General features: G+C 45.9%; 1 protein-coding gene across 2 annotated transcripts in view; it reads left to right on the top strand.

Annotated features, from left to right (window-relative positions):
* The first annotated feature begins 283 nt into the window (after nt 1-283).
* The window catches only part of PTPRG (protein tyrosine phosphatase receptor type G), a 773,938-nt gene continuing 747,630 nt past the window's right edge, over nt 284-26,591 (top strand). Inside the window, exon 1 of one of the 2 annotated variants that reach the window (XM_070777123.1) lies at nt 284-1,121. In XM_070777123.1, the coding sequence (XP_070633224.1) occupies nt 1,037-1,121 (85 nt within the window). In that variant the 5' untranslated portion in view covers nt 284-1,036. The remainder of the gene's footprint in view (nt 1,122-26,591) is intronic. The other variant, XM_070777125.1, reaches the window with a different exon arrangement.

The raw sequence follows: 26,591 nt of genomic DNA, 5'->3' as shown, positions 1-26,591 counted from the left end.
GGGAAACAGGCAAAGACTAGCCGGCCCGCGAAAGCAGTCGCCCTCCTCCCTCTTTCCGAGACCCGACCAGAGCGGGTCCCCAGTCCCGAAACTGCCCTGGCCGGCTCAGCAGCGCGCGGGAAGAACCTAGTTGTGGGACGCCCGAGGCGGGAGCCCCGCGCTGCAGCTTTAAGAGCTCGAGGCGCGCGCACCCGCGACCGGCAGCCCGGCTGCGCGTCCCCGCGGTCGCCGCGCGCCCACTGCTCGCGCGCCGCCACCGCCGCCGCGCGTCCCCTGCTCGCTCGCTCGCCGGCTTTAAAGTCTCTGCCAGGATCCATGCTCACATGTTACTTCCTGTATGGAGGCATGGCTAGTTTCCAGCCCCGCGCTCCCAGATCCTCCCCAGCTCGCGCCAGAGCCACAACTTTCAGGAGCATGGACTGAAGGCGCCCTCGCCCCTGCGCCCCTCTGAGATCCTTTGTGTTTTCCTCGGTTTCCTCCGGCTGTTCTATTTTGGGGGCTCTTCGCTCTCCCCCCGCCTCTACCCTCCCCTTCCCCGCTTGCAAACATGCCTCCTTCCTTCCCGGGGCCCTGGAAGGAGCTGCCTGCCTGAAGCCCGGAGACGCCGCGCCGCGCTCAGCCCCGCCGCCGCCCGCCGGCTCTCGGGCTCCGCTGCCGACTCAAGTTGGGGATCTTCGGCTACTCGCCGCCGCCGCCGGCGGTCTCTGGCTGCCCGGGGCTCCGGGCATCGCCGCCGCCCGCCGACTCCTCGCCCTACCCGCTCGACTCGCTCCTTTTTGAACATAAAGCAGCCCTTCTCAGCCGAGGATCGTCCCCAGCGTGGCTCCGCGTTCTCGGCCACTTTTTGAGATTTTCCGGGGGGCGCTCGGCGGCTTCCCAGATTCCAGAGGGGGACTCGGGCCGCCGAGCGCGGGGGCCCCGTAAAGCAGGCGAGCAGGCGAAGAGCCGGGGCTTAGCGGAGGCTCACACCGAGGCAAGAACTTATTCAACAAGTTTACCCCCCCTGCCTTCCTCTTTTCGATGTGCGTTTTCGGACATGCGGAGGTTACTGGAACCGTGTTGGTGGATTTTGTTCCTGAAAATCACCAGTTCCGTGCTCCATTATGTCGTGTGCTTCCCCGGTGAGTGCTGACCGCCGAGGGGACGCGGCCCTGGCCAGCGCGAGGGGGAAGCGGAGTTTCCGCCGGGGCATGGAGCTCAGGCGCCCGTCCCGGGGACCCCGGAGAGGGTTAAGTGGGGGTCGAGCACCCGGGGAGGAGAGAAGGATCCGCTCCGCTGACTCTGGCGGCGTAATTTAGGGAGGCTTTTGGTTGGGGAGGGTGGAAGCAAAGAGCTGGCCGGGGAGAGGAACGGGAGCCGCAGGGGTCTATTTCTCGCTCGGCTTTGGGGGCCTGGGGGAGCCGGAGTCGGGAGAAGACTCGTTCCGCTGCTCCGCCGCTGTGCAGGAGAGCTAGAGCTCTGAGGCTGTTGGGGACAGTGGGGCCATGGGGAGGATGCCTCTGTGGGTTTGTGGGGGATGCCTCTGTGCGTTTGTGGGGGCCCTGGGTGCGTTCCCCGCTCAGGCGAGGATTGAAGGAGCTCAGAAGGGGGGATTGGATTTGTTGCTCCGCGACTCTTTCGAGGGGCTGATGTTCGTGGAGTGGAAAGCTCGAGGCTGGCCGTGGAGGATTGGGGATGTCGGGAGCAACCTGCGTTTGGGTCTCGGGGGTCAGGGACGACCTCAGCTTGGGGCTGGGGCGCGGGCTGCGCTTCGGTGCCGGCGCGAGAGAACCTTCCTGGCTCGGGGACCTGGGCGCGGTGGGAGAGCAGGGAGCAGGAGGTTTAGGGAGATCCATGACTCCCCCATCCCGGGCCCGCGGCCCCCTTTGCTTGGCTGGGCTGCTCGGGTAGGGGAGTGGAGGGGGTGGGGGGACGGGTCGGCGGCTGTGTTGCTGTTCACTCCCGGGCGGATTTTTTTCTGTCTCGAGCCCTGCCTCGCGCCCTGCCTACCTGCGTCTTTGCCTTTTTGCAGGCTGTTAGCAGCTGGCGGACCCACACCCGCACCCTTCTGGTCGGGTTAAGACAGTAACACTGTTGACCACTGACGAAGATAATAAATCACCACACGCAGGGTGTGCGGCTCGGCGATCCTCCACTTCCAGCCCTCCATCGGCCGACCCTCCTTCTTCTTTCTGCTAGGGGAGGGCAGAGGCCAGCTGCCTCCCTCTTCCCTCTTGCAGCCCCCTTTATGCCGGGCTGCAGCCCCGAGCTCTGAATCTGTCCGACCCCCTCCCCTGGTGGAGGCCACGTCCCCTCTCCTAGTCGGGGAAAGGGTGGGAAGAAGGGTACCATTCATTTTAAATCTTGCTCTCCTAAGGACAGGGAATCCCCCGTTTTTCTGCCTTTTCATCCACCAGCTCCTGGATATTCGGAGGTGGGGGTTATCCAGAAAAAAGGAACGTGCTCTCCCTGGTCACAGCCGCCTGTCCCCTGGTGGCCCGAGCGCAGATTTTGGTGCAACGGGTCCCCCAGCTGCGTCGTGCGCCCTGGAGCAGGGTGCTGGCGCTCTTGCTTGCTCTTGGGGATTGGCAGCGAGGGTCCCCTTTGCAGGCAAGTGGGTGCCTCGAGGGACAGAGAGGCAAAGCATGGTCTTTTCTTCGGCACCCCGCTTTTCCCTCTGCGCATCCTCCTGTCCCTGGAACCGCACAGAACTCCTGCCACAGTCCTGAATCCCAGCTCGGATGCAGAGCCAGGACATGTATCCACACTCGACCCGAGGCCTGGGTTTGTCCACCAGGCTCCTGCCTCCACCGGGGGCTGGAGGCGGTTTTGACATTTACTCCTAAACACTCCCTCTACCACTCCTCATTATTTGTGTTAACCACCTGCCCCTTCTAGACTCTTCTTTGCCGTGGACTTGCCGGCAGAGTGAGCTCAGGCACACACACATTGGGGTTTAGCTTTGTAAGGGTCACGCTTAAATGGGGGCAGTGGGAAGCATCCAGAGAGCAGTCTAGCAGCCTTGCGAAATACAAGGAATTTCTGATTCCACTTCTGGCGTTCACTTTACACTCGGGCGTACAGTCAGTGGGCCCGCCGGGATTTTTCTTTTTCCTGATGTCTGAGGAAGCCTAAAATCCAAAATGGGACCGCCAGTGATGCCGCCTGTTTCGAGCTGGGACAGTTTTCATCTTCCACATTTCCTATGCCTAACCTCTCTGCGAGGTAAACAAAGAGCCCATTCCGTAGTCCGGGAGCCAAAGGGTCTAAAAGGGAAAGGGCAGCGGTGCCCGGGGAAGGAGGGTTGTGGTTTGGAAGAGTGCCGCCGGAGAGGGTGCAGCGGCAGGCTTTGCAACCAAAGTTAAAATGTCAGAGCCGGAGACGTCGGCTTTGGGTTTTCCGAAAGTGCCGCGACGCCGCTGGACCTCAGGGGGCGCCCCCGAGCCACTTGTCAGGCTCCCGCCACCTCCGCCCGTCGGACTCGGCTGCCTCGGTGCGGTTGGGGCCGCGGTGGGAATGGGGCTGGGGCGCTCGGCTGGCAGCTGCAAATGCGCCCGGGAGCGGAGACGCGGTCTCAGCTCCATCCTGGTGCTCCTGGGGGGCTCTAAACCGCCCAGGAGCGGTGGGGACCTGAGTTCGCTTTGGGACGCCCCCCTCAAACCTGGAAAGTATTTGTCTGGTTGGTACCAGGGATAAAGATGCTTCTGGTTTGAGTTAGGGTCCTCCTTGTGACATCTTAACCAAAATCCCTTGTTATTTTGTGTTCCCTCTCAGAATCGCGCCAACTTCTCTGATAACATTTTGTTCTCAGCTCCTGTTCAGGATACAGGGTAGCTGTAATTTGAAAAGGTTTTGGAAGCATCGTCCTGGCGTGAATTTTTCTCCAGAAGATGGGAAACAGTGGCTTTTAGTCTCTCAACGGTGTGGCAGCTGTGGGATCCACATCACCATTAGTGTTTCAAGTGATGTTTTCCACTTTGCAGAGCATAAGCGTTATCTACATGATGTAGTGCATAGTATCTTGTTTTCTGACATCTTAAAAAAAATACTCATATGGAAAATTTTATGAAAATGGAGAAACTTAAGGGGCCCTTGAGAATCCTGTCCAGCTCTAACAATTACAACTCAATTTTTGCTCTTCCATTACCCACCTCCCCAATACCCCATTATTTCAAATCTTATCCATAGTTCATTTAGGCATTTGGTATATATCTCTAATCATTGGGAATTTGTTCATCTTACAGCATATATATTGTTACTTGAAAGGGTTAACATTTTGTGTATTTTATATTCTTCAGCTTTCAAAAGAAACTTACAAAAAATTTCCTTTAAGGTGATTTCTCTTTCCACCCTCTGAGAGAAATCCTTCTCTATGATTCTGGTATGTTTTGTAGGATAATTACATCTAGGAGGCTGATATTGGAAAGGTTTTAGATGGATAAGCTCTGCTGTGTACCTTGGAGGTGTCAGAATCGGAGGACCTGTGATTGATGTCTCTAGAGTCTCCCTCTGAGCTGGCTCTTGGTATATTTGCATCTACATGCTTTGGTCCTGGTGGCCATCCTTCATGGCCGTATTAGAAACTTGCATATGTAATATAAGTCAGCAGTCTTACTCTTGAGGGATGGAGTGAGAAGTCACACACCTCTAACTCCTTTTCCAAAGTGTCTTGTTTGAAAATGAAGGGTCTTTGTCCAGTCTTGAAACTGGATCCCTTTGATGCAGTGATGGAATAAACTCTTTTGTTTCCTTCTAAACAGAGTTCGTGTCACAGAGTTGATGAAGTTAGAATATTAGTACAAATAGACATGACAGAAAGAAGTAGGGAAGTTGCTCTTGGTGGAGGCAGAAGGGTTATTTGGAAGGCTGGCTGAAATGAGAAAAAGGACTAACCAATTGTGAAGCTCTGGGCAACTCCCCTTAATTGTGGACCCATTTTCACAGAGTAAAAGATAATGTTGTTTACATGAGGCAGTACAGGGAATGCTGATGATTTAACACAGCAAAATAAAACAAAAACCCTTTCTGATTTCATCTTTCTATTTCTATTCTGAAAAACTCCCAAGTTTATGTGGTATAATCAGTTACATATCAGTGCACTAATTGAAATGAAGCTTCTCGCCTCTCATGAAAGAGCATTTAGATGCCCCAGAGCAATTGCTATTAGGGATCTCCTCCTACTTCCTTACCCTTCCTCCTCATTTTCCTAGAAACTTCTTGACCAAAAGGACAATCTGGACACATCAGCCAGACCTAGGGTGAAGAAAGAAATTAAGTGTTGCTGGTGCTTTGTTGCTTTTCCTATTTTCTTTTATGGTAAAATTAAAAAAGAAAACCTGAATACATAAGCAGTGTCATTTCTAAGCAGGATAAAGTGGTAATAGGGGTGTGCTTTCTGAGTTGCAAAACTGAAAAAAATTGTGATTAACACTTTAATCCTAGGGTATATCTTTCATAGAGTCATATTTCAAAAATCAGTTTATGGTAGAAATTCACAGCATCTGAAGTTATCTCAGAAGTGCTTGATCTCCCTCCCCTCCCCTCCCAATAAGCTCTTGCTATGCTTTGGTTATAGATTGAACATTATTAGGTGATGGGTGGTAATGACTTGAAACTTCGTTTTTGATTGTGTAGAGAATAAAAGGCCTATGTATCCACCAATATAAAGAAAGCCAAGAAAATGTGCCCTGCCTCCACTTTCAGTTTGCCCTCTGAGAATGATTTAGGCAAAGCTGGTAACTACTCAGGGAGGGCCTCGGGAAAGTGAGACTGTTCTTCTGAGAAGAGCCTGCCCCCAACAGGCAGTGAGAGCTGCTTGTGGAATTCTGCGGCTGTTGCAGAACCAGAAGGAGGCATTGGAACCAGAATGAGGTTGCCTGGGCACACATTAGGCCCTCAGTAAGTAATCCCAGAGGATTAAATGATCTGATACCTTTGTTTGCCTGAGAAATGGGAGTGATTCTCTTGCTTGTGTAAGATCTAGGCCCAGAACTATGGCAGTGTTCTGTGCCCTCAGAAGATCAGATGCACATGTGAAAGAAAGTTATCTGTTACAGACTGTGCTTTGACTCTTGTATTTTTTAGTTTCCATTGAGGTGAGCACACATCCTTGTACTCCACCATCTTGAACCACTCTTAATTTATGTGCAGTTGTAACCTAAAAATCACTTGAAAAATGATGTATATTTTAAATACCCTGTTTATTTCTCCCTGCTTTTTTCCCTACAATTCCTTTTTGTTTAAAATTTTCAAGACCAAGGATTTGTTTATGTCTTAAAAAAAAAAAGAAAAAAGGTCTGAAGGTAATGTAGGTGGATTTCATTTTCTAAAGTCTGTGATGACCGAAATATGTAACAGGTAAATTTGTGGTTTTTCTCCTTTGATGAGAAGGGCAGTGAGGTTTATCAATGATGGATGTGCAAGATTGCTTGAGGTAGCTAGAGGGCTCCGTGTGCAAGTTTCCTCCTGTAAGGACACCTCTAATCGGAAAGGCCATTTCCTTGGTATCATTCATAGCAAAATGTTTGGTGTTTTGACAGAAAAAAAAAAAAAAATCTATGTTAGTTGGCTTGTCGGGCCTATGCAGGCTCAAAATTTCTTAGGACTTGATACGACTACTTTAAAAAACATTGTGAAAAGTGTTTTGAGGGCTGGTTAGGGGAGTGCCAGTCAGCTCACCAGGTTCTAGATGTGCCTGATTTCTCTTTTCGAAGCCCTCTTAACGGAATTGGGTAGTGTTCCTGTTGTACTGCCCACTCCAGTATTCTTGGGCTTCGCTTGTGGCTCAGCTGGTAAAGAATCCGCCTGTAATGTGGGAGACCTGGGTTCTATCCCTGGGTTGGGAAGATCCCCTGGCGAAGGGAAAGGCTACCCACTCCAGTATTCTGGCCTGGAGAATTCCATACACAGACTATGCAGTCCAAGGGATTGCAAAGAGTTAGACCCAACTGAGGGACTTTCACTTTACCTTTCATTTGCCTGCTGTACTTGGGGTGGACAATGGGAGACAACTTCTACACTGAAGGAGAATCACTGTGCTGTTCTATCTGCTCATGGAAAGGAGAAATCCCAGTTCATTTGCTTAGTTATGTCTGACTCTTTGCGAACCCATGGACTGCAGCATGCCAAGCTTCCCTGTCCATCACCCAACTCCCGGATCTTGCTCAAACTCATGTCCATCGAGTCGGTGATGCCATCCAACCATCTCATTCTCTGTCATCCCCTTCTCCTCCTGTCTTCAATTTTTCCCAGCATCAGGATCTTTTCCAATGAGTTGGCTTGTCATATCAGGTGCTTAGAGTATTGGAGCTTCAACTTCAGCATCAGTCTTTCCAATGACTATTCAGGACTGATTTCCTTTAGGATGGACTGGTTGGATCTCCTTGCAGTCCAAGGGACTCTCAAGAGTCTTCTCCAACACCACAGGTCAAAAGCATCAATTGTTTGATGCTCAGCTTTCTTTATGGTTCGATTCTCACCTTTCTTTATGGTTCGATTCTCACATCCATACATGACTCCTGGAAAAACCATAGCTTTGACTAGATGGACCTTTGTCGGCAAAGTAATGTCTCTGCTTTTTAATATGCTGTCTAGGTTGGTCATAACTTTTCTTCCAAGGAGCAGGCGTCTTTTAATTTCATGGCTGGAGTCACTATCTGCAGTGATTTTGGATCCCCCCAAAATAAAGTCTGTCACTGTTTCCATGGTTTCCCCATCTATTGGCCATGAAGTGATGGGACCGGATGCCATGATCTTAGCTTTTTGAATGTTGTTAATACTGTTTCTTTCGTTTCTAAACCAGGTAGCTATGGAAAATTGTTTAAAATACATCAGAATATCATCTCAAGCCAGTTGGTCTCTGCCATTACTGGCTGTACTGCTTTACATGAGTCACTTAACCTCTCTGTACCTTGCTTTTTTCTTCTCTGCAAAATGGCATCGTGTGAGGACCCTGAATTCCAAGGTGTTCATGAGGCTTGGAATGAGCATGCTTGCCAAAGGACTTAGCTCTGTGCATGAACAGTAAGTGCTCAATAAAGTAACCATGTTTATTTTTTGTGTATCGAAGCCAGTTGAGTAGGAGTATAGATAAAGGAGAAAACTGAACCAAAAAAACACAACTGTATGTAAAAACAAAAACATTTTCAAAAAATTTATATAAACTTGCATGATAGGTTTTGTGCCTGGATTTGCTCTTGAGGGCAAGCTAGGCTGGCACAGGGACATTTCATGTATAATTAGTAAAATGGTTACGTTTTGAGGTTTAAAGAAATGAGACAGCCTCTGTGAAGTCTGAGATACCTCCTTACTCCCACCTCAAAGGTGGTCTGTTCTTTCCCTGCTTAAAGATGAGAAATGGTATCTGCAGGCTAAAAATGTACCATGTGAATCTTCCAGGTCCTTGTGGGGTGTTATGCATTGTAGAAAGTGTTGCTTGGTCTTGCACCCTGGAATGCCCATCCCCCCTTTTAAGGCCTCTGTGCTGTGTGGTATTTAAGGAGAATGGATCTACCTGTGACTGTCATTTCTGGATTTTAGTTGTGTGCCACTGCTGGAAAGCAAGCAGTATTTGGGTGTTGCTTTTACTTTGTACTTGAGTGACACTTGAACACATTCATGCCCTTGTCTCCATATCTTCATGGATTCAGACCTGCAGCGTATACAAGAGAGAAGCACGCACCGTGTGTGCAAAACTCCTGCCCTCCAATCAGGTTTTTTCAGACAAATCCACAGGATGGTTTTCTGACCAAACAACAGAATACAATTTAAAGTCCTCAACTTAGCTATTTCGGGGTTGCAGCAAAGTGACACAGTTGGCTGCTGAAATTTAGCAACTAAGAAAGAAGCAATAAAAGCATAGTTCATGGAATATGTAACACTTCCATGTAAGAAAATAGAACAACTGGTCTTATTTTTGGGTCTGTGATACTGTTTTCTTAACGAGGAGGAGGAAACAGGTTGCCAACTGATACTGCAGTGGGTATACTTTTGAGGAATCCATATGAGTTATTAGATGAATCCGAGAGGTATTTGATTTCTGACACCATTGCAGCCACATGAATTTCACAGCGTACTTAAATCAGATAAACTCATCAGTGTAGAATAATTTGGATAGGAGACATAGCTGTTAGCCATTTACCAAAAATAAAAGCATAATCCAGATTAATGAGGAAATGTCATTGACTTTCCAAGAGTCAAGTTAGTCACGAGTCATCAAAAGGATTTATTTTCAAAGCCATAGTTATTTATAACAAATGAGTTCTGTTCTTTTTCTTTTTTTAAATATCACTTTTCCTGAAGTGTTTTGATTCAGTGAGTGTGGAGGTTAAGAGCTGGCCATGGCCTTGGCTATGTCGCTGGTTAGCTAGCATGTGACTATGCCACTGGGCAAATTCCTCAACATCCTGTTGAAGTGGGGTTGGGTGGTAGTGGGGATCTGTGAGTCCCAGTTATACACACCTCTTATTCAGGAGCTACGCTAGGACCTCAGAGGTCCAGGTTGAAATTCTATGTTAATTCTATGTTATGTTGCTATGTTGAGAAAATGGCCTCATTTTTTTAATCTCTAAAGTGGGGACATTGGTTATAACAGCCCACACTCACCAAGCACTTGCCATAATCTTGCTGGGATATGTGAGTTTTTTATATTCCTTTAATCTCCTCTGGAAGAAACCATGAATGTCCTCACTTAAGGATGAGGAAACTGAAACCAAAAGGAGGTTGTCTCTTGTTCAAGGTCACCTTTGTTCTTAGTGAGAGTAGCTAAAATATGTCTCTCTAATTGTCTCTCAGAATTATTTTGAATCAGAATGGTTTCTGTTTATTTGGAAGATGCTTTTCCTAATTCCACAGGAAGGCAGATTAAAAGACCCAGCCTTTCGTATTTCATGCTACTGCTTTTCCCATAGAAGCCAAGTACCATAAAGGCTGGGTGAAATAAAGGTGTCTTCCTGTATTTGCTACAATTAAATAAGGAAGTAATGCAATTAGTATAGGATTTTATTTGGTTACATTGAAGAGATGACCTTTCTGCAAATTACTTTAGCTTCTGAATAAGCTGATAATAACTGTGGATAGGGTGAGTTTGTTGGTGTTTTTTCTGACTCCTCTTCAAAAGAATCTAAATTGATCTAGTTTATAATTCGAGAACTTTTGTTTGGGGCGTTAAAGATGGTTATGTCATAATAATGGGGTATTATTATCATCCTATCTATCATTTAAATGTGGGCTGCAGGCTCGAGTTATGGCTTCAGGAAAATGTCTAAGGGAAGTTGTACTTGGCTGGAGAAAGTTTGGCTTCTGGATTTTACCTCTGGAGTTTAGAACTCGCCATGGAAGCCCGCCAAGCCAGCTGTGGAATCTGGGCAAGACCCTAGGTGTTTGGGAGGTTGTCTTCCTCACTCTTAAAGAAACATTCTTCTGGAATTTTAGGGATTGTTGGTTCCATACTGGATGGTTTCAGAGGTTGTGACTTCTGAGCTACGCTCGAGTCCAATGCCCGCTCCATATTATGATGTGATTTGTCAGGGGTCCTTCTGGTTAGTTTTATTCTGACAGTTGGCTTTTTAAGGCACTAAGAACCCTTTCATTATTTCTCAGACCCTGCTGCAGAATATCCTGAGGGAATTAGCAAATGGGATAGTGAGTGGATCTTGGTTAATGAAATGCCTGTAAGCTGGTTTTTTTTTTTTTTTTTAACACAGGAAACCTCATTTCTCCTGGAGTCCTTGTTTAAAAAAAAAGATTGGAAGTTTGCTCATGCCGATGAAGTTATGCCTGGCTGTTAAAACTTACTGAATGTGATTGAGGATTGGGAGAGTGGTGGCAGGGTTCTTTATCTAAAATGAACCACCCAACCTAGTTCCAGAGCGTGCTCTGGAAAAGAGAAACGGAGAAGGGACAGTCATTCGGGTTATCTGGAGCTCTGTAGGGGGCATCTGGTATTTTTGGCTGTATTGTGTTGAAATAAAGGTTGAGTTAAATATTGGAGCATTTCTCATTCATGTCATCAACAAGTGTGTCCTGAATACCTGCAGCACACCAGGCACTGGGGAGATAGCAGTGACCAAAACAGAGGGAGAGTCCTGCCTTCATGGGGGCTTCTTGTAAAAATCTAGGTAACTCCTGGAAAATCGGCAGGTACAGCAGCCAAGGGCACGTGTCTTCCTTCTAGACAATAGTAAGCTGGAATTAAATAGTGGTTGCCCCTTGAGAGAGGGGCACTCATCTGGCCCGCAGTGGTTATTTACAACACTCAGCTGATCCCTGGAGGTGTTTGCCACCAGCATGCCTGATTTCTAGATTTCTACCTGAGGGACACTCTTTTTTAAAAAAAATCTTTTTGCTGTTGCTTGTTTGGGGTTTTATATTGCCCAGATTGGCTGTATGTAAATACGTATGTGTGCGCATGTGTTAGCGCGACGGAGCCCATCATTGGCTGAAGCCGTGGCGTCATTCCTGTCTGCCTGAAGTTCAGCCGTCCCGGGTCTGTCCTTTTTTGGCTTTGCAAGTAGGCTGCTGCTTGGATGCTTCATTGTAATGTGGCAGATTTCCTGCTGATCTAAATCGCAGTTGGCTTGTTCAATTTTGAGGTTACATTTCTTTTTTCTTTTTTTTTTTACAAAAGTTTCACTTCGAAGAACTAGGGCCCTTGGTCACTTTGTTGTTACCAAACTACCCAAGACGGGGATGATAGGGGAAGGCCAGGGACCACACAGTGGAATGTGAGTAAAGTAATATTGGAGATATCCCCTTCCCAAGGAGCTTCATTTTTTCACATAAAATCCCTGACCCAGTAATTTTTTCCCATGTGACACCTATGTGTGGATTTCTGATACATGACAGAAGTATCAGGAATCTTAATTTTTCCAACAGCAACATAGGAAAACCTGGACTTCGGATGGAGTAGTGTGTGTGGCTTTTGATGTGAGCAGTTGGAAGGTTGAGGAGGTGATTTCTTCACCCTAATTCCAGCTCCTTTTGTCATTACAATATGCCATCGATGTGAATTGTTCTCTTATGATTTAGAGCCTGATTAGAGTCTGCTGTTTGCCCCCTGAGGGCAGGACTTACATCCTTCCTCTACCTACTGAATCCTCAGTGTCTAGGTGGTGGTAGTCATATTTGACTACTGATAAAAAAAGTGAAAGTATTAGTCACTCAGTCGTGTTCAACTCTTTGTGATCCCATGGACTGTATGGTCGTCTGACCATGGAATTTTCAAGGCAAGAATCCAGGAGTGGGTAGCACTCCAGGGCATCTTCCCAACCCAGGGACTGAACCTGGGTCTCGCATGTTGTGGGTGGATTCTTTACCGTTTGAGCCATCAAGGAAACTGAGCAAAATTACAAAAATTAGAAAAATTGCAAAATTACAGGACATTGTTTAGGACAGTGATACCCCTGTATGTGCTTTCTAGAAATGTCACGTTGTATCCTCTTAAGAGACACGTTACTCAAAGTCAGCATCTTTATTAAGAATTTGAAATGTATATAATAATGTTGTCATGGTGTTTGAAGTCCATCTTTGAAAACAGAAGCTAAATGTGTGCTTTCTGTTACTCATCACCAAGGTATTTATTGTTGAAAATGACATATTCTAATTAAAGGTCACATGTCTTATGTGGCAGCAGGACTAGGTTTTGATGGTCACAGATCTTCTGTTTTCTTCTCTTATGGAATAATTGAGGCTAAATTCTGTGAATCTGGTGTTTGTTTGCATCAGAAATGCCCTTGGCTGTAGGGTTGACCCAGAAGTATTAGGCAGCCTCATTTCTGCATGGGCTGTCCTGGTGACAGTGACAGTAGATATGTGGAGTATAGCAGAGCTTCTGAGAGCTGAGTGTAGGTCTGTTGCTTGGTAATGGCTTTGGGCAGATGGATCTAGGAGAAGGACCAGAAGTGACCACTTGGGCCTGCTTGACAGGTTCTGGTTGACTACCCTGTCAGCTTAATTAATCAGATACTGACTGTGCATCACGTCATTCCAAATATGCTTAGGCAGAAGTTAAGTTTTCTAGAACACATTGCTAGTCGATGCCTGCCTTCTTTCATTCCTCTCCCACCTAGTTGTTTTCTCTTCTAAAACTAGTCATTTTCTCAGCTTACATGTGTGCAAGGGCCATATGTGGAGGGTGCGGAAAATCACTTGACAGTTTTAGGCATCAGCCCCTCATTTTCTCAATTGGTCAATTTGCGCAGAAGCTGCTGAAATTGTTTTATGTGATGGAGGGTGGCTAACTCTGGCATGAAAGTTCTTCCTGAACACTTTTTAGGATGTGCTCTTTAAAAGAAAAACACCTCAGTTACTGCAGTGAATTAACCGACTTGAGGGAGCTGCTGGTTCCTGAGGTTTCTGCCTTCACTCGAGATGCTGAGTGGAGGGAAAATTGATTTTTGGAGAATCTGGGGGAACTGTAAGCACTCTGACCAGATAAACAAAGCAGTTTGTGGAAATAACTCTCAGATGCCTGGGGGACCTTTAATAGGATTTTGAGAAAATGAGACTTGAGATGGGTGGATTCAGATGAAAGAAGCCACTGGCAAATGCATGTTCTTAGAATTGCACAGATCTGTCAGTCAGGTTAACTGGCTCAAGTTAGTGAATCTTAGTTTTGGCCTGTACTAACTTGGCCCTGAACGTACTTGATTGGTTTTCTCATCTGTAGAATGGGGATAATGAGAGTTTCCGTCTCCCAGAGTCCTTGTGAAGATGGAATGAAATTCTGTATGCAAAGCACCGGGAAAGCATTAATCACATAGGACAGTGTAAGTGGTACCTTCCTTTAGTAGCCGTTGGTTAAGATTTGTGAAAGAAGCACTTGCCTAACTGTGCTGTCAGTTAACCCCACGCAACCCTGAGCAAAGCTAGGAGGGCTGGAGCTCAGGGAGAACAGAGATCCCCAGTTAATGAAGTAGTGCAACAGAATTGAACTTGGCTTTCTGGATGATATCATGTTCCTTCTCTGCTAGCAGAGTAGGCAGTGGATGAATGAAGGTACACGTGGCCACTCAGGCGCATTGTCTGTTGACAGTCTCTGTTAGCTAGCATCTCTGTTACGTGAGGCTGTTCTCATCCGTGGGTAGGATGTACATGCCTTGTGTATCTCTGTTAGTATGAGGCTATTCACATCCCTGTGTGCGTACAGATGGAAACATTCAGGGACAGTCTGTACTGTGCCACGTGTGTTTTTCTCTTTCCTGCCCTTGTGTTATTTTGTAGTTTTTTCTACACAGGGATTGCAAATTGACATGTGAGGCCCTTCATCTTTACCGTAGCCATGGCAGATATTGCTCATTGATCACAGAACTCTTTCCTGCCTTTGCAACGATTGAACTGGGAGAGGACTTTAGTGCCGTCCCTGTGCTGTACCGAGACGTGTTAGCCAACCTGTGAAAGTAGTATAAGGAGAGGCAGATCTAGGGAGCTTTTACATCCTTGCAAATATGTTTGCTGATATATAAGCAATTTTAAAGCTATATAGCTATTTTGCGGAGAAGGCAGTGGCACCCCACTCCAGTACTCTTGCCTAGAAAATCCCATGGATGGAGGAGCCTGAAAGGCTGCAGTCCACGGGGTCGCTGAGGGTTGGACACGACCGAGCGTCTTCCCTTTCACTTTTCACTGTCATGCATTAGAGAAGGAAATGGCAACCCACTCCAGTGTTCTTGCCTGGAGAATCCCAGGGACGGGCGAGCCTGGTGGGCTGCGGTCTATGGGGTCGCACAGAGTCAGACACAACTGAAGTGACTTGGCAGCAATAGCAATTAGCTATTTTGAAATTGGCCCAAAAGAGCAGGTATTGATAGCAAGTATCTTGTGCAAAGGTTTCCTGATCCATGAAATTGATTAGGGCTTGTATTTGACTCACATTCATTTATTCAGGGGGAAGGAAGTCCAATCTCTTGGCAGTGGTTACATCATATTCTAATGGGCAAGCCTTACTAATGGAGATTTGGGGATCTAAAATTAGTTGCTTATTTTTCCTTTCATCAAAGCCCAGAGGTTTTGCATCATATTATGGCTTTTGTAGGACTGTTTATATTCCAAAGCAACACCTTTCTGAATTCTTAGCTATTTAAGTAAGTGTTAAGTATGGCGTGGTGACAGCAGTTTTTAAAACTGTGACTGAATAAATGGATCCTTTACCTCTGTTGTTTATACCTGGTAAAGTGTCCTTTGTTAACTGTGAATACATTCATTGTTTCCTTTAGGGTAGCATGTTTCTCAAAATTTGAGTGGTCCTCTGATCAGTATTGTTTCTGATAAGGAAATTGGAAAGTTAGGATAAAAGGCAAAAGGAATTCTTTTGTGAAGCTGACATCAGATAAATTTGTGGTGCTCTTAATGCACCAGGTATTAATACTTGGGTGACACCAGGTGAGCCCATATTTGTTTCCTGGATGTGGATTTCCTCTCCAGAGATCCCTTCCAATGCTGTTGTTTAGTTGCACAGTCGTGTCCAAGTCTTTTGCCACCCCCTTGGACCGTAGCCCTCCAGGCTCATCTGTCCATGGGATTATCATTTCCTTCTCCAGGAGATTTTTCAGACGCAGGGATCAAACCCGCGTCTCCTGCATTGGCAGATGGATTCTTTACCACTAAACCACTTGGAAAGCCTTCTACTGTTGTACAGTTCAGTTAAGTCTTATCTGACTCTTTGTGAGTCCATGCACAGCAGCACGCCAGGCCTCCCTGTCCATCACCAACTCCCGGAGCTCACTCAAACTCATGTCCATTGAGTAGGTGATGCCATCCAACCATCTCAACTTCTGTCGTCCCCTTTTCCTCCTGCCTTCAGTCTTTCCCAGCATCAGGGTCTTTTCCAGTGAGTCAGTTCTTTGCATCAGGTAGCCAAAGTACTGGAGCTTCAGCTTCAGCATTAGTCCTTCAAATGAACATTCAGGACTGATTTCCTTTAGGATGGACTGGTTGGATCTCCTTGCAGTCCAAGGGACTCTCAAGAGTCTTCTCCAACACCCTAGTTCAGAAGCATCAGTTCTTTGGCGCTCAGCTTTCTTTATAGTCCAACTCTCACATCCATATGAGACTATTGGAAAAACCATAGCCTTGACTAGATGGACCTTTGTTGGCAGAGTAAAGTCTCTGCTTTTTAATATGCTGTCTAGGTTGGTCATAGCTTTTCTTCCAAGGAGCAAGCATCTTTTAATTTCATGGCTTCAGTCAGCATCTGCAGTGATTTGGGAGCCCAGGAAAATAGTCATTGTATCCATTGTTTCCTCATCTATTTGCCATGAAGTGATGGGACCGGATGCCATGATCTTAGTTTTCTGAATGTTAAGTTTTAAGCCAACTTTTTCACTCTCCTCTTTCGCTTTCATGAAGAGGCTCTTTAGTTCTTCTTCGCTTTCTGTCATAAGGGTGGTGTCTTCTGCGTATCTGAGGTTATTGATATACCTCCCGGCAATCTTGATTCCAGCTTGCACTTCATCCAGCCCGGCATTTCTCATGATGTATTCTGCATATAAGTTAAATAAGCAGGGTGACAATATACAGCCTTGACGTACTCCTTTTCCTATTTGGAACCAGTCTGTTGTTCCATGTCCAGTTCTAACTATTGATTCTTGACCTGCATACAAATTTCTCAGGAGGCAGGTCAGGTGGTCTGGTATGTCCATCGCTTGAAGAATTTTCCAGTTTGTTGTGATCCACACAATCAAAAGCTTTGGTGTAGTCAATAAAGCAAAAGTAGATGTTTTTCTGAAACTCTCTTGCTTTTTCGGTGATCCAGTGGATGTTGGCAATTTGATCTCTGGTTTCTCTGCCTTTTCTAAATCCAACTTGAACATCTGGAAGTTCATGGTTCACATACTGTTGAAGCCTGACTTGGAGGATTTTGAGCATTACTTTGCTAGCGTGTAAGATGAGTGCAATTGTGCGTTGTACTGTTGATCCTTAGCTAATTTAACAGTATGTACTGTTGAGTCTTTGCTAATTTACTGTGAAATGTTTGTGAAGCTGTGCCGTCCGGTATGGGGACCTCCCCTGGCCACATGTGGCCATTGAGCACTTGAAATGTGACTTGTCCGAATTGAGATGTGCTTTAAGTACAAAATACTCCTTGCATTTCAAAGATACATGAAACAAGTAGGTGTGTGCTTAGTTGCTCAGTCTTTGTAGGTCAGGAGGATCCCCTGGAGAAGGGAACAACAACCCACTCTGATATTCTTGCCTGGAGAGTCCCCGTGGATGGAGGAGTCTGGCAAGCTGTAGTTTATGTGACCCCATGGACTGTAGCCTGGCAGGCTTGTCTGTCCACGGGATTCTCCAGGCAAGATACTGGAGTGGGTTGTGTTTCCCTTCTCCAGGGGATCTTCCCAACCTAGGAATTGAACCTGGGTCTCCAGCATTGCAGATGGATTTTTTACCATCTGAACCACCAGGGAATCCCTGAAACAAGTATGGATAATACTAAAATTTTACATTGTCTGTTGAATGTTTTAGATATATTTTAGATATATAGGGTTAAATGTACAACATTAAGATGAATATCACTGCCTTTTTATTGTTTCACATGATTATCATAAAATTTAAAATAATACATGTGGCTCCCATTCGTGGCTTGCACTGTGTCTTCGTTGGATGGTGCTGATCTAGGAAGACCAGCTCCTTCAGACTTTTCCTGACCTTTCTCAAGAGCATTTCATAGCCATAGTCCCTGTGTGACAGCAGCCACATCTTCTGTTCCTGCCCCTTGAAGCCATAGGACCAAGAGAGACCTTTGCATTGATAGAGCGTTTCCTTCTGAGAAGCACTGTCACTAGGCAGCCCTGGAGTCTGGGTGGTATCAGGATAGAGGGCTGGGGCTTTGTGTGCCTGACTGTGAAAGGGGGTAATAGTCCCTGCTCCGTGAGGTTGTTGAAGGAGTAATTGAGGTAAGTCACGGAATGCATTTGACACAGGCCTGGCAAACACGAGGCACTTGAAAATAATAGCCATTATCGTTTTAGCTCCTGAGTGGGCATTTAGCAGAGCTCCAGACTTCTGTGTCTCCCCTTTCTGGTTTCTAGCTGGTGATGCCTTGAGGGACCTGTGGAGGGTTACAAACAGGCCTGAGTCCTTTTAAGATGCCAGCCTCTGCTGTGGAGGAGATCTAGGACTGTATAGAGTTGAGCGTTCTGATTGCATGCTTGCTCAGCAGTTCAAAAAGCAGAGGGGACCTTAGACATCTCTGGAGATTGCAGGGGTCCGCAGAGGTCTGCAGAAACTCCCTGACAAGACTGCTAATGGGTCACAGTGCCCATTCTCTCTTGCTGGTCGGAGAAGCCATAGTATCCTTCCTCACACAGGCTCCCAGGCTCTTGCATTTACTCTCCTGGGTGTTTGGATTTACTGTGGCCCGAGTTCCCATTTTTAGCCAATCTTGTACCAGATCCAAACACTGAACTCTGCATATTACCAGGGAGTGATCCAAGCTTTAACACAGCTGTGGAATTGTTGAGGTGGATTGGGTGGTGTCTTTGCATTAGTACAGTGTAGAAACTTCCTAAATGTCTCTAGAGGATGTTTGATTCCTTCTTCCAACAGACTGTTAAAATGAGAGGCTCATATATGGATATGAGAGATGGACCATAAAGAAGGCTGAGCACCAAAAAATTGATGCTTTCGAGCTGTGGTGCTGGAGATGACTCCTGAGAGTCCCTTGGACTGCAAGGACATCAAACAAGTCAATCCTAAAGGAAAACAACCCTTAATATTCATTGGAAGGACTGATGGCCAAAGCTGAAGTTCCAGTATTTTGGCCACCTGATGCCAAGAGCTGACTCATTGGAAAAGACCCTGATGCTGGGAAAGACTGAGGGCAGGAAGAGAAGGGGATGACAAAGGATGTGATGGTTGGATGGCATAATCGACTCAATGGACATGAATTTTTTCAAACTTTGGGAGATAGTGAAGGACAGAAGCCTGGTGTGCTGCGGTCCATGGGGTCATAAAGAGTAGGACACGACTGAGCTACTGAAGAACAACAGATTTGCCAACCTACAGCTTAATTTGGATGTGGAAAATAGGGTGAATGGAAACTAACATACTTGTATCAGAAAGCTCAGGTCTGCCTACAAGGGTTTCTAGCCAGGGTCCTGCATGTCCCTGCACATCTACAGGCCAAGGATTTGGGCAGGAGATTCTGCCGCTGGGGAGCAGAGTAAGTAGGGAGCTGACTGGGAAAATCCATCCCCGTTTAATTGTTCTTTTGGGTTGTGGATGGGGCCACTTCCTTCCCAGGGGACGATGGGCACGGTGGACACGTACCCTTTGGTGCAGCTGATAAGAACCTGGGCTTCAGTTATAAGTTTGTTTACGAGGGATATCCAAGGATGTTGAAGCCTTAAAGCTAGGGTGTTGAAGGGGTGTCAATGGCTCCTCAGTCCCCACCCCTGCCCCCGGCTCTGAGCTTGCCTTGGAAACCCAGGGGAGAGATGATGAGAGCAGCTGTATGTACCCACATGGGAAGCGGAAGACAAGGAGCTCCCTACGGACCTTTTCAGTCTCTTCAGCAGAGCCACATTTCAGGGTGACTCTTAAAGGCAAGTAGCCCTCCAGGCCTTTTTGTCCACAGGGAGCTTTAGTGTTTCCCTTGCTGAATTAAGGCAGGTCCGTCCCTTTTCAGGGATGGTGTGATCGCCGGTGTGTGCTGCTGCTGACAGCTGCCCACTTCCTTGTCCTTTCTCTGGGTCTGGGAGTTTTATTCCTGGGTAGTATTTCCTGCTTCAAGCCCTGATTTCTTTTCTCTCTTTCTTTATTTTTTGGCTGTGCTGGGTCTTTGTTGCTGCGCGGGCTTTTCTCTAGTTGGGGAGAGTGGGGGCCACTTTCTGTTGCAGTGCTTGGGCTTCTCCTTGCAGTGGCTTCTCTTGTTGCAGAGCATGGCTCTAGGGCACGTAGGCTTCATTAGTTGTGGCTCCCTGGCTCGAGAGCACAGGCTTAATAGTTGTGGTGCACGGGCCTACTTGGCTCTACAGCATGTGTGATCTTCCTGGATCAGGGGTTGAACCCATGTCTCTTGCATTGGCAGGTGGATTCTTTACCACTGATCCCCCAGGGAAGCCCCAAGCCCTGATTTCTAGCATGAACACCCTTGTGTCCAGCCAGTTTTCCAGGGAAGAGGGAGGGTATCTTGAAATTGTGCTATTACTCCTGCAGATGTGTTTACAGTGTTGTTGTTGAGTCGCTAAGTAATGTCCGACTCTTTGCAACCCCGTGGGCTGGAGCACACCAGCCTTCCCTGTCCTTCGCCATCTCCCGGAGCTTGCTCAGACTCATGTCCATTGAGTCAGTGACGCTGAGTATGGTACGGCCATTTATTGAGCAGCTGCTACCAGCATGGTGAGCATCATGCTAGGGGCTGGACTCATCTAAATTGAAATTCATCCTTGTGCTTCCCAGATGAACACATGGAAGTTTTGCTGTATTAAGAATCTTACTCAGCATCAGATACCTTTGAAAGTGGTGGAACCAGACTTCTGCCTCCAAAGCCAGTGATGTTTTTCCTAACAACCTGTTATTGATACTCAGATGGTAAAGAATCTGCCTGCAGTGTAGGAGATCCAGGTTCGATCTGTGGGTCAGGAAGATCCCTTGGAGAAGGGAAGAGCAGCCCACTCCAGTATTCTTGCCTGGAGAATTCCATAGACAGAGGAACCTGGTGGGCTACAGACCATGGAGTTGCAAAGAGTCGGATATGATTGAGGGACTAACACTTTCATTTTCACTGTTATTGATACTTACTCATACATAGATGAGTACCTCCACACGTACGAATTGCACTTACTGGATTGAACTCTGTGTAGTTTGAGACTGATATCTGAGTTCTGAAAAGGGGAAAGGCCAGGTGAGTGAGGACTGAAGGTCAAGTTGGACAGATGTCTTCATTCTGTCATTCTTGGCCACTGTACGGGATCCACTCTGTGTATATTCTGATGGAAGGTGGATGAAATGCTAGATTGGATTTTAAAGTCAATAAATGATAATGTGTGTTAATAGAAGTAAGGAAAAAAAGCCTTACTGGGTAAGTGTATTTTATTCCTATGGCTAAGAATAAAAAAGTAAAAGGACTTAAAGACTATTATTTTCTTTTGGCCGCAGAAACCTTTCAGGAGTTCTTAGTAAGGTACCTTGGGTAACAGGATATAATTATACTTTTCATCTGCGGAGGGCGTGTTTGCAAGTTAGTGTGTGATTTGTACTTAGTTTCTGGAGGTTTCTGAGTAGTTGGAAAAGTATTGTCTTTGATGGAGGTAAATTATTTGTGCTTCCTTCATTGTTGTCTTACCCTAGAGCCTGGCAAACACATGTTCTCGTCTTCTGATTGCTCCTGGGCTTCAGACTTCTGCTCAAATGTTTTTGTCCATGATGTTTGGGGCACCATCTGTAGTCAAGGGAACCATCATTTAGTTGGGGATGAAGTCTTAACTTTTGCTTCTTGGTGGTGGGTCCTTTGAAAGTCTGAATAGGTGGACTCTGTGAATAATGAACTCAGCTCACTGAGTTCTCTGCCAGTTCTGTCCTAAAGGAGCTATTGTAAATCTAGACTCATCAATTCCCTGAGAGAAAGTTGCCAAGGTTTGTTTTTTTCCTGCTTTCTTTCTTGCCACACCTGTTAATTAGTTCCAGACACTAGCTAATCAGCAGGCAGGCATGAAAGCTCAGGGGTGAGAAGGAAGGTCAGATCAGCTTTGTCTCCTTACCACCAAAGCCCTTGTTTTAATGGAAAGATTTTTCAGTCTCCTTTTTCCTCTGCTCCTGCCTTGGTGTTTGAGTCACTTCTGAGTGCAGGGCTACAGACAGCTGTGGGGCTTTTTCCGCTGTGATGTAAGATTTGTGCTTAGCAGTTTGGGAGCATGTGGCCACAAGAATGTGAGTGGGAGAGAGCAGTGGCAAAGAATGCAAAGGGTAAATGAGAGCACCCAGAATTGTGTCTTATATTTTGGCGGTTGCTGTGTGCCTATCTTTTTAACTGGGAATGCTGAATATATAAAATATTCAGGTATATTACCATATATGTACGTATGTGTGCGTGCTCAGTCATGTCCCGACTCTTTCTAATCCCATGGACCGCAGCCCGCCAAGCTTCACTGTCTGTGGAATTCTCTAGGCAAAAATCCTGGAGCAGGTTGCCATTTCCTCCTCCAAGGGATCTTCCTGACCCAGGGATGAAACTTGCATTTCCTGCATCTCCTGCATTGTAGGCAGATACTTTCACATTGAGCCACCAGGGAAGCCCATATTATAGTATATCAGTGTTAAAAATCAGAAGGGTATCAGTAGATTTGGGCAGAGTGATAAATTTTTTTTCAGTACATTATCTCTCATCGCCATTAGAATGACTCTGAGATGGATACTCCTTGTCTTGGAGGGCAGAGAGACAATAAGAGATGGGTCCATCTGGCCACGAAGGCAAAATGCAGCTAGGGAGTAGCATAATTTGAACCCAGCAAACCTTTTCCTATGTTTGACAAGAATGAGATCAGTGTCGAATTAAACCATGGACTCCTGTGTCACTGAGATGCTGGGAAATGGAGGATGACCAGGCTTACTCTTAGGTGAAATCAGTGACTTCTGGACTTTACTGTTTTGAGTCCATAGATAAAAAAACGAAGGCCTGAGCTGTTCAGTGGGGCAGTATATTCTTTAACTTCTAAAGGGGGCATCCTCTTGCAGGGTATTGCAAGGAAAGTTACAGGTTCAAGTCAAATGTAAGTTAAGGTTCAAGTCAAATGTAAATGGAAACTTCACATGTATAGATTTGCTTGGTGTTAACGGGGGTTCTAAAAATGTGTGCAAATTGGGAAAATAAAGCGAAAGCCGCTAAATCCATATAATAGAGCTCTGGAATACTGATTCAGTTGCTTAGTGTTCAGGAGCAATAGAGTAATGAGAACGGTACCTTCCTGGGAGTAGGGACTTGAAAGCCTGGATACTATTTTATATATATACCCAGGGAACTGGTGAGCAGAGGCGGTAATGAGCTGGTGAAGGTGGTTGATGAGTGGGCAAAGTACTGCAGTTCTGGCACTCGGACTGGGTCTACCATGTATCTTAGCTGCTTCCTTATGGCATAAAACCATTAGTGACTGACATCTTCAATGTGGACACTGTTGTGATTTAAGAGGCTCTCAGTGTTGAATGCACTGACTGGACTTTGAATGCCAGGCTTAGGCATTTGGGCTTGAATTTGGTGGCGCTAGTGGTAAAGCATCCACATGCTAATGCAGGAGACCCAAGAGATGTGGGTTTGTTCCTTGAGTTGGGAAGATCTCCTGGATTAGGAAATGGCCACCTGCTCCAGTATTCTTGCTAGGAAGATTCCATGGACAGAGGAGCCTGGTGGGCTATAGTCCTTGGGGCCACGAAGAGTTGGACACAACTGAGTGACTGAACACACACCCATTGTTGTCTAGAGACCGTAAGTTAGCACGTGGAACAGCTGAATGACCGTCTCACGGTGGTCCTGTGTACTGAGACGGCAATGTCATCTTGCTTTGTCATGGACTGTCTTTGTGTCCTGTAGCCCCTATTTCTTCATCTACAAGGTAGAATAATAATTGCTGTCTCATAGAGTTGATGTGAAAATTAAATGAGAATATAAGGCTCTGATCCTAGCAAGCACATAACTGTCATTAATTGTTATTTATCTATTTGTTTTTGTAGCGAAACAAGTATTTATTAGGAAGAAAGAATACATGTGGGTAGACACATGGGCTGGCTGAGAGAGAGAGAGTCACCTTATTATGATTGTGCCCTTGTTTTTGCCTGCCCAGCATTCCTTTACCATTTCTTTCCCTCCTCTTTGGGTATTGATTGCTCCTCCATGGTCTTGAGGGGACCTTTTGCACATCAGGGAAATCCTGGATTTGCCTGGTGGCTCAGACGGTAAAGTGTCTGCCTACAGTGTGGGAGACCCGGCTTCGATCCCTGGGTCGGGAAGATCCTCTGGAGAAAGAAAGGGCAACCCACTCCAGTACTCTTGGCTGGAAAATCCCATGGACGGAGGAGCCTGGTAGGCTACAGTCCATGGGGTTGCAAAGAGTTGGATACGACTGAGCAACTTCACTTCTGCACTTCAAGGGGCTCTTTTGAGGTACAAAAGCCAGGCTAGGCCAGTCATACCTTCTCTCCCTGGAACTGGACACTTGAGGCAAGTGTCATGAAGATCTCTCTCTCAGTTCCTCCTGCCTGAATCCCCTGAGCTACTCTGTTCCTTGCCTTTCAGAAGCTGAAATATTTGATGGTTGATTGGATTCTTTGAGATGTCCACTTCAGTTCAGTTTAGTTGCTTAGACGTGTCCTACTCTTTGCAACCCCATGGACTGCAGCACACCAGGCTTCCCTGTCTGTCACCAACTCCCAGAGCTTACTCAAATTCTTGTCCATTGAGTCGGTGATGCCATCCAACCATCTCATCCTCTGTCGTCCCCTTCTCCTCCTGCCTTCAATCCCTCCCAGCATCAGGGTCTTTTCAAATGAGTCAGTTCTTCAAATCAGGTGGCCAAAGTATTGGAGTTTCAGCCTTAATGTCAGTCCTTCCAATGAATATTCAGGACTGATTTCCTTTAGGACTGACTGATTTGATCTCCTTGCAGTCCAAGGGACTATGAAGAGTCTTTTCCAACATCACAGTTCAAAAGCATCAATTCTTTGGTGCTCAGCTTTCTTATAGTCCAACTCTCACATCCATACAGGACCACTGGAAAAACCATAGCCTTGACTAAATGGACCTTTGTTGGCAAAGTAATGTCTCTGCTTTCTAATATGCTGTCTAGGTTGGTCATAGCTTTTCTTCCACGGAGCAAGCATCTTTTCATTTCATGGCTTCAGTCACCATCTGCAGTGATTTGGGAGCCCAGGAAAATAAAGTCTGTCACTGTATCCATTGTTTCCCCATCTATTTGCCATGAAGTCATGGGACTGGATGCCATGATCTTAGTTTTCTGAATATTAAGTTTTAAGCCAACTTTTTTACTCTCCTCTCTCACTTTCATCAAGAGGCTCTTTAGTTCTTCTTCGCTTTCTGCCATAAGGGTGGTGTCATCTATATATCTGAGGTTATTGATATTTCTCCCAGCAATCTTGAATCCAGTTTGTGCTTCATCCAGCCCAGCATTTTTCATAATGTACTCTGCATATAAGTTAAATAGGCAGGGTGACAATATACAGCCTTGACATACTCCTTTCCCGATTTGGAACCAGTCTGTTGTTCCATGTCCAGTTCTAACTGTTGCTTCTTGACCTGCTTACAGATTTCTCAGGAGGCAGGTCAGGTGGTCTGGTATTCCCATGTCTTGAAAAATTTTCCACAGTTGTGATCCGCACAATCAAAGGCTTTGGCATAGTCAATAAAGCAGAAGTAGATGTTTTTCTGAAACTCTCTTGCTTTTTGATGATCCAGTGGATATAGGCCAATTGATCTCTGGTTTCTCTGCCTTTTCTGAATCCAGCTTGAACATCTGGAAGTTCACGGTTCACATATTGCTGAAGCCTGGCTTGGAGAATTTTGAGCATTATTTTACTAGCGTGTGAGATTGTGCAGTAGTTTGAGCATTCTTTGGCATTGCCTTTCTTTGGGATTGGAATGAAAACTGCCCTTTTCTAGTCCTGTGGCCACTGCTGAGTTTTCCAAATTCGCTGGCATACTGAGTGCAGCACTTTCACAGCATCATCTTTTAGGATTTGAAATAGCTCAACTGGAATGCCATCACCTCCACTAGCTTTGTTCATAGTGATGCTTCCTAAGGCCCACTAGACATTCCAGGATGTCTGGCTCTAGGTGAGTGATCACACCATCATGGTTATCTGGGTCATGAAGATCTTTTTTGTACAGTTCTTCTGTGTATTCTTGCCATCTCTTCTTAATATCTTCTGCTTCTGTTAGGTCCATACCATTTCTGTCCTTTATCGAGCCCATCTTTGCATAAAATGTTCCCTGGTATCTCTGATTTTCTTGAAGAGAGCTCTAGTCTTGCCCATTCTATTGTTTTCCTCTATTTCTTTGCATTGATCACTGAGGAAGGCTTTCTTATCTCTCCTTGCTATTCTTTGGAACTCTGCATTCAGACAGGTGTATCTTTCCTTTTCTCCTTTGCCTTTTCCATCTTTTCTTTTTTCAGCTACTTGTAAGGAGATGTCCAAGAATCTTTCAGTACATTGTGTTTCTGCTTATGTTAACCAAAGATTGATTTGGGTCATTTTCAATCAAAGGACACCAGGATCAGCTAGAAAGTACATCAAAGGGAAGGTAACAAGCTGCATTGAGAAGGACAGGAACCATCTCCCTTGCCTGCCAAAAATAGTCCTTTCATAATGGCTTCATTTCTCCCTTTGATTTTTCGAGTTCATTCATTTTGAGCTTTTTATCTCCAGGAATAGGAGGACTTTTATTTTGGTGCAGAGGACAGCCTCTCTTGAGGAGACATGCTGATAACACTTAGCCTTAACTGCGTCTCTTGATTTTATTTGTAAATGAGAATCCTAAGGATCTGTAAGGAAATGAGTAAAACTTAATTGAACAACATTTAGAGCTGGAATTTAAAAAAATAATAAAAAGAGTCCATAATGGTAAGAGGCCCTGGAGGATGAGATGAATGGGAAACGGTGCATCT

Source organism: Bos indicus, chromosome 22, assembly GCF_029378745.1.
Source record: "Bos indicus isolate NIAB-ARS_2022 breed Sahiwal x Tharparkar chromosome 22, NIAB-ARS_B.indTharparkar_mat_pri_1.0, whole genome shotgun sequence".
Taxonomy (NCBI): domain Eukaryota; kingdom Metazoa; phylum Chordata; class Mammalia; order Artiodactyla; family Bovidae; genus Bos; species Bos indicus.
This window is presented reverse-complemented; position numbering and strand designations above follow the sequence as displayed.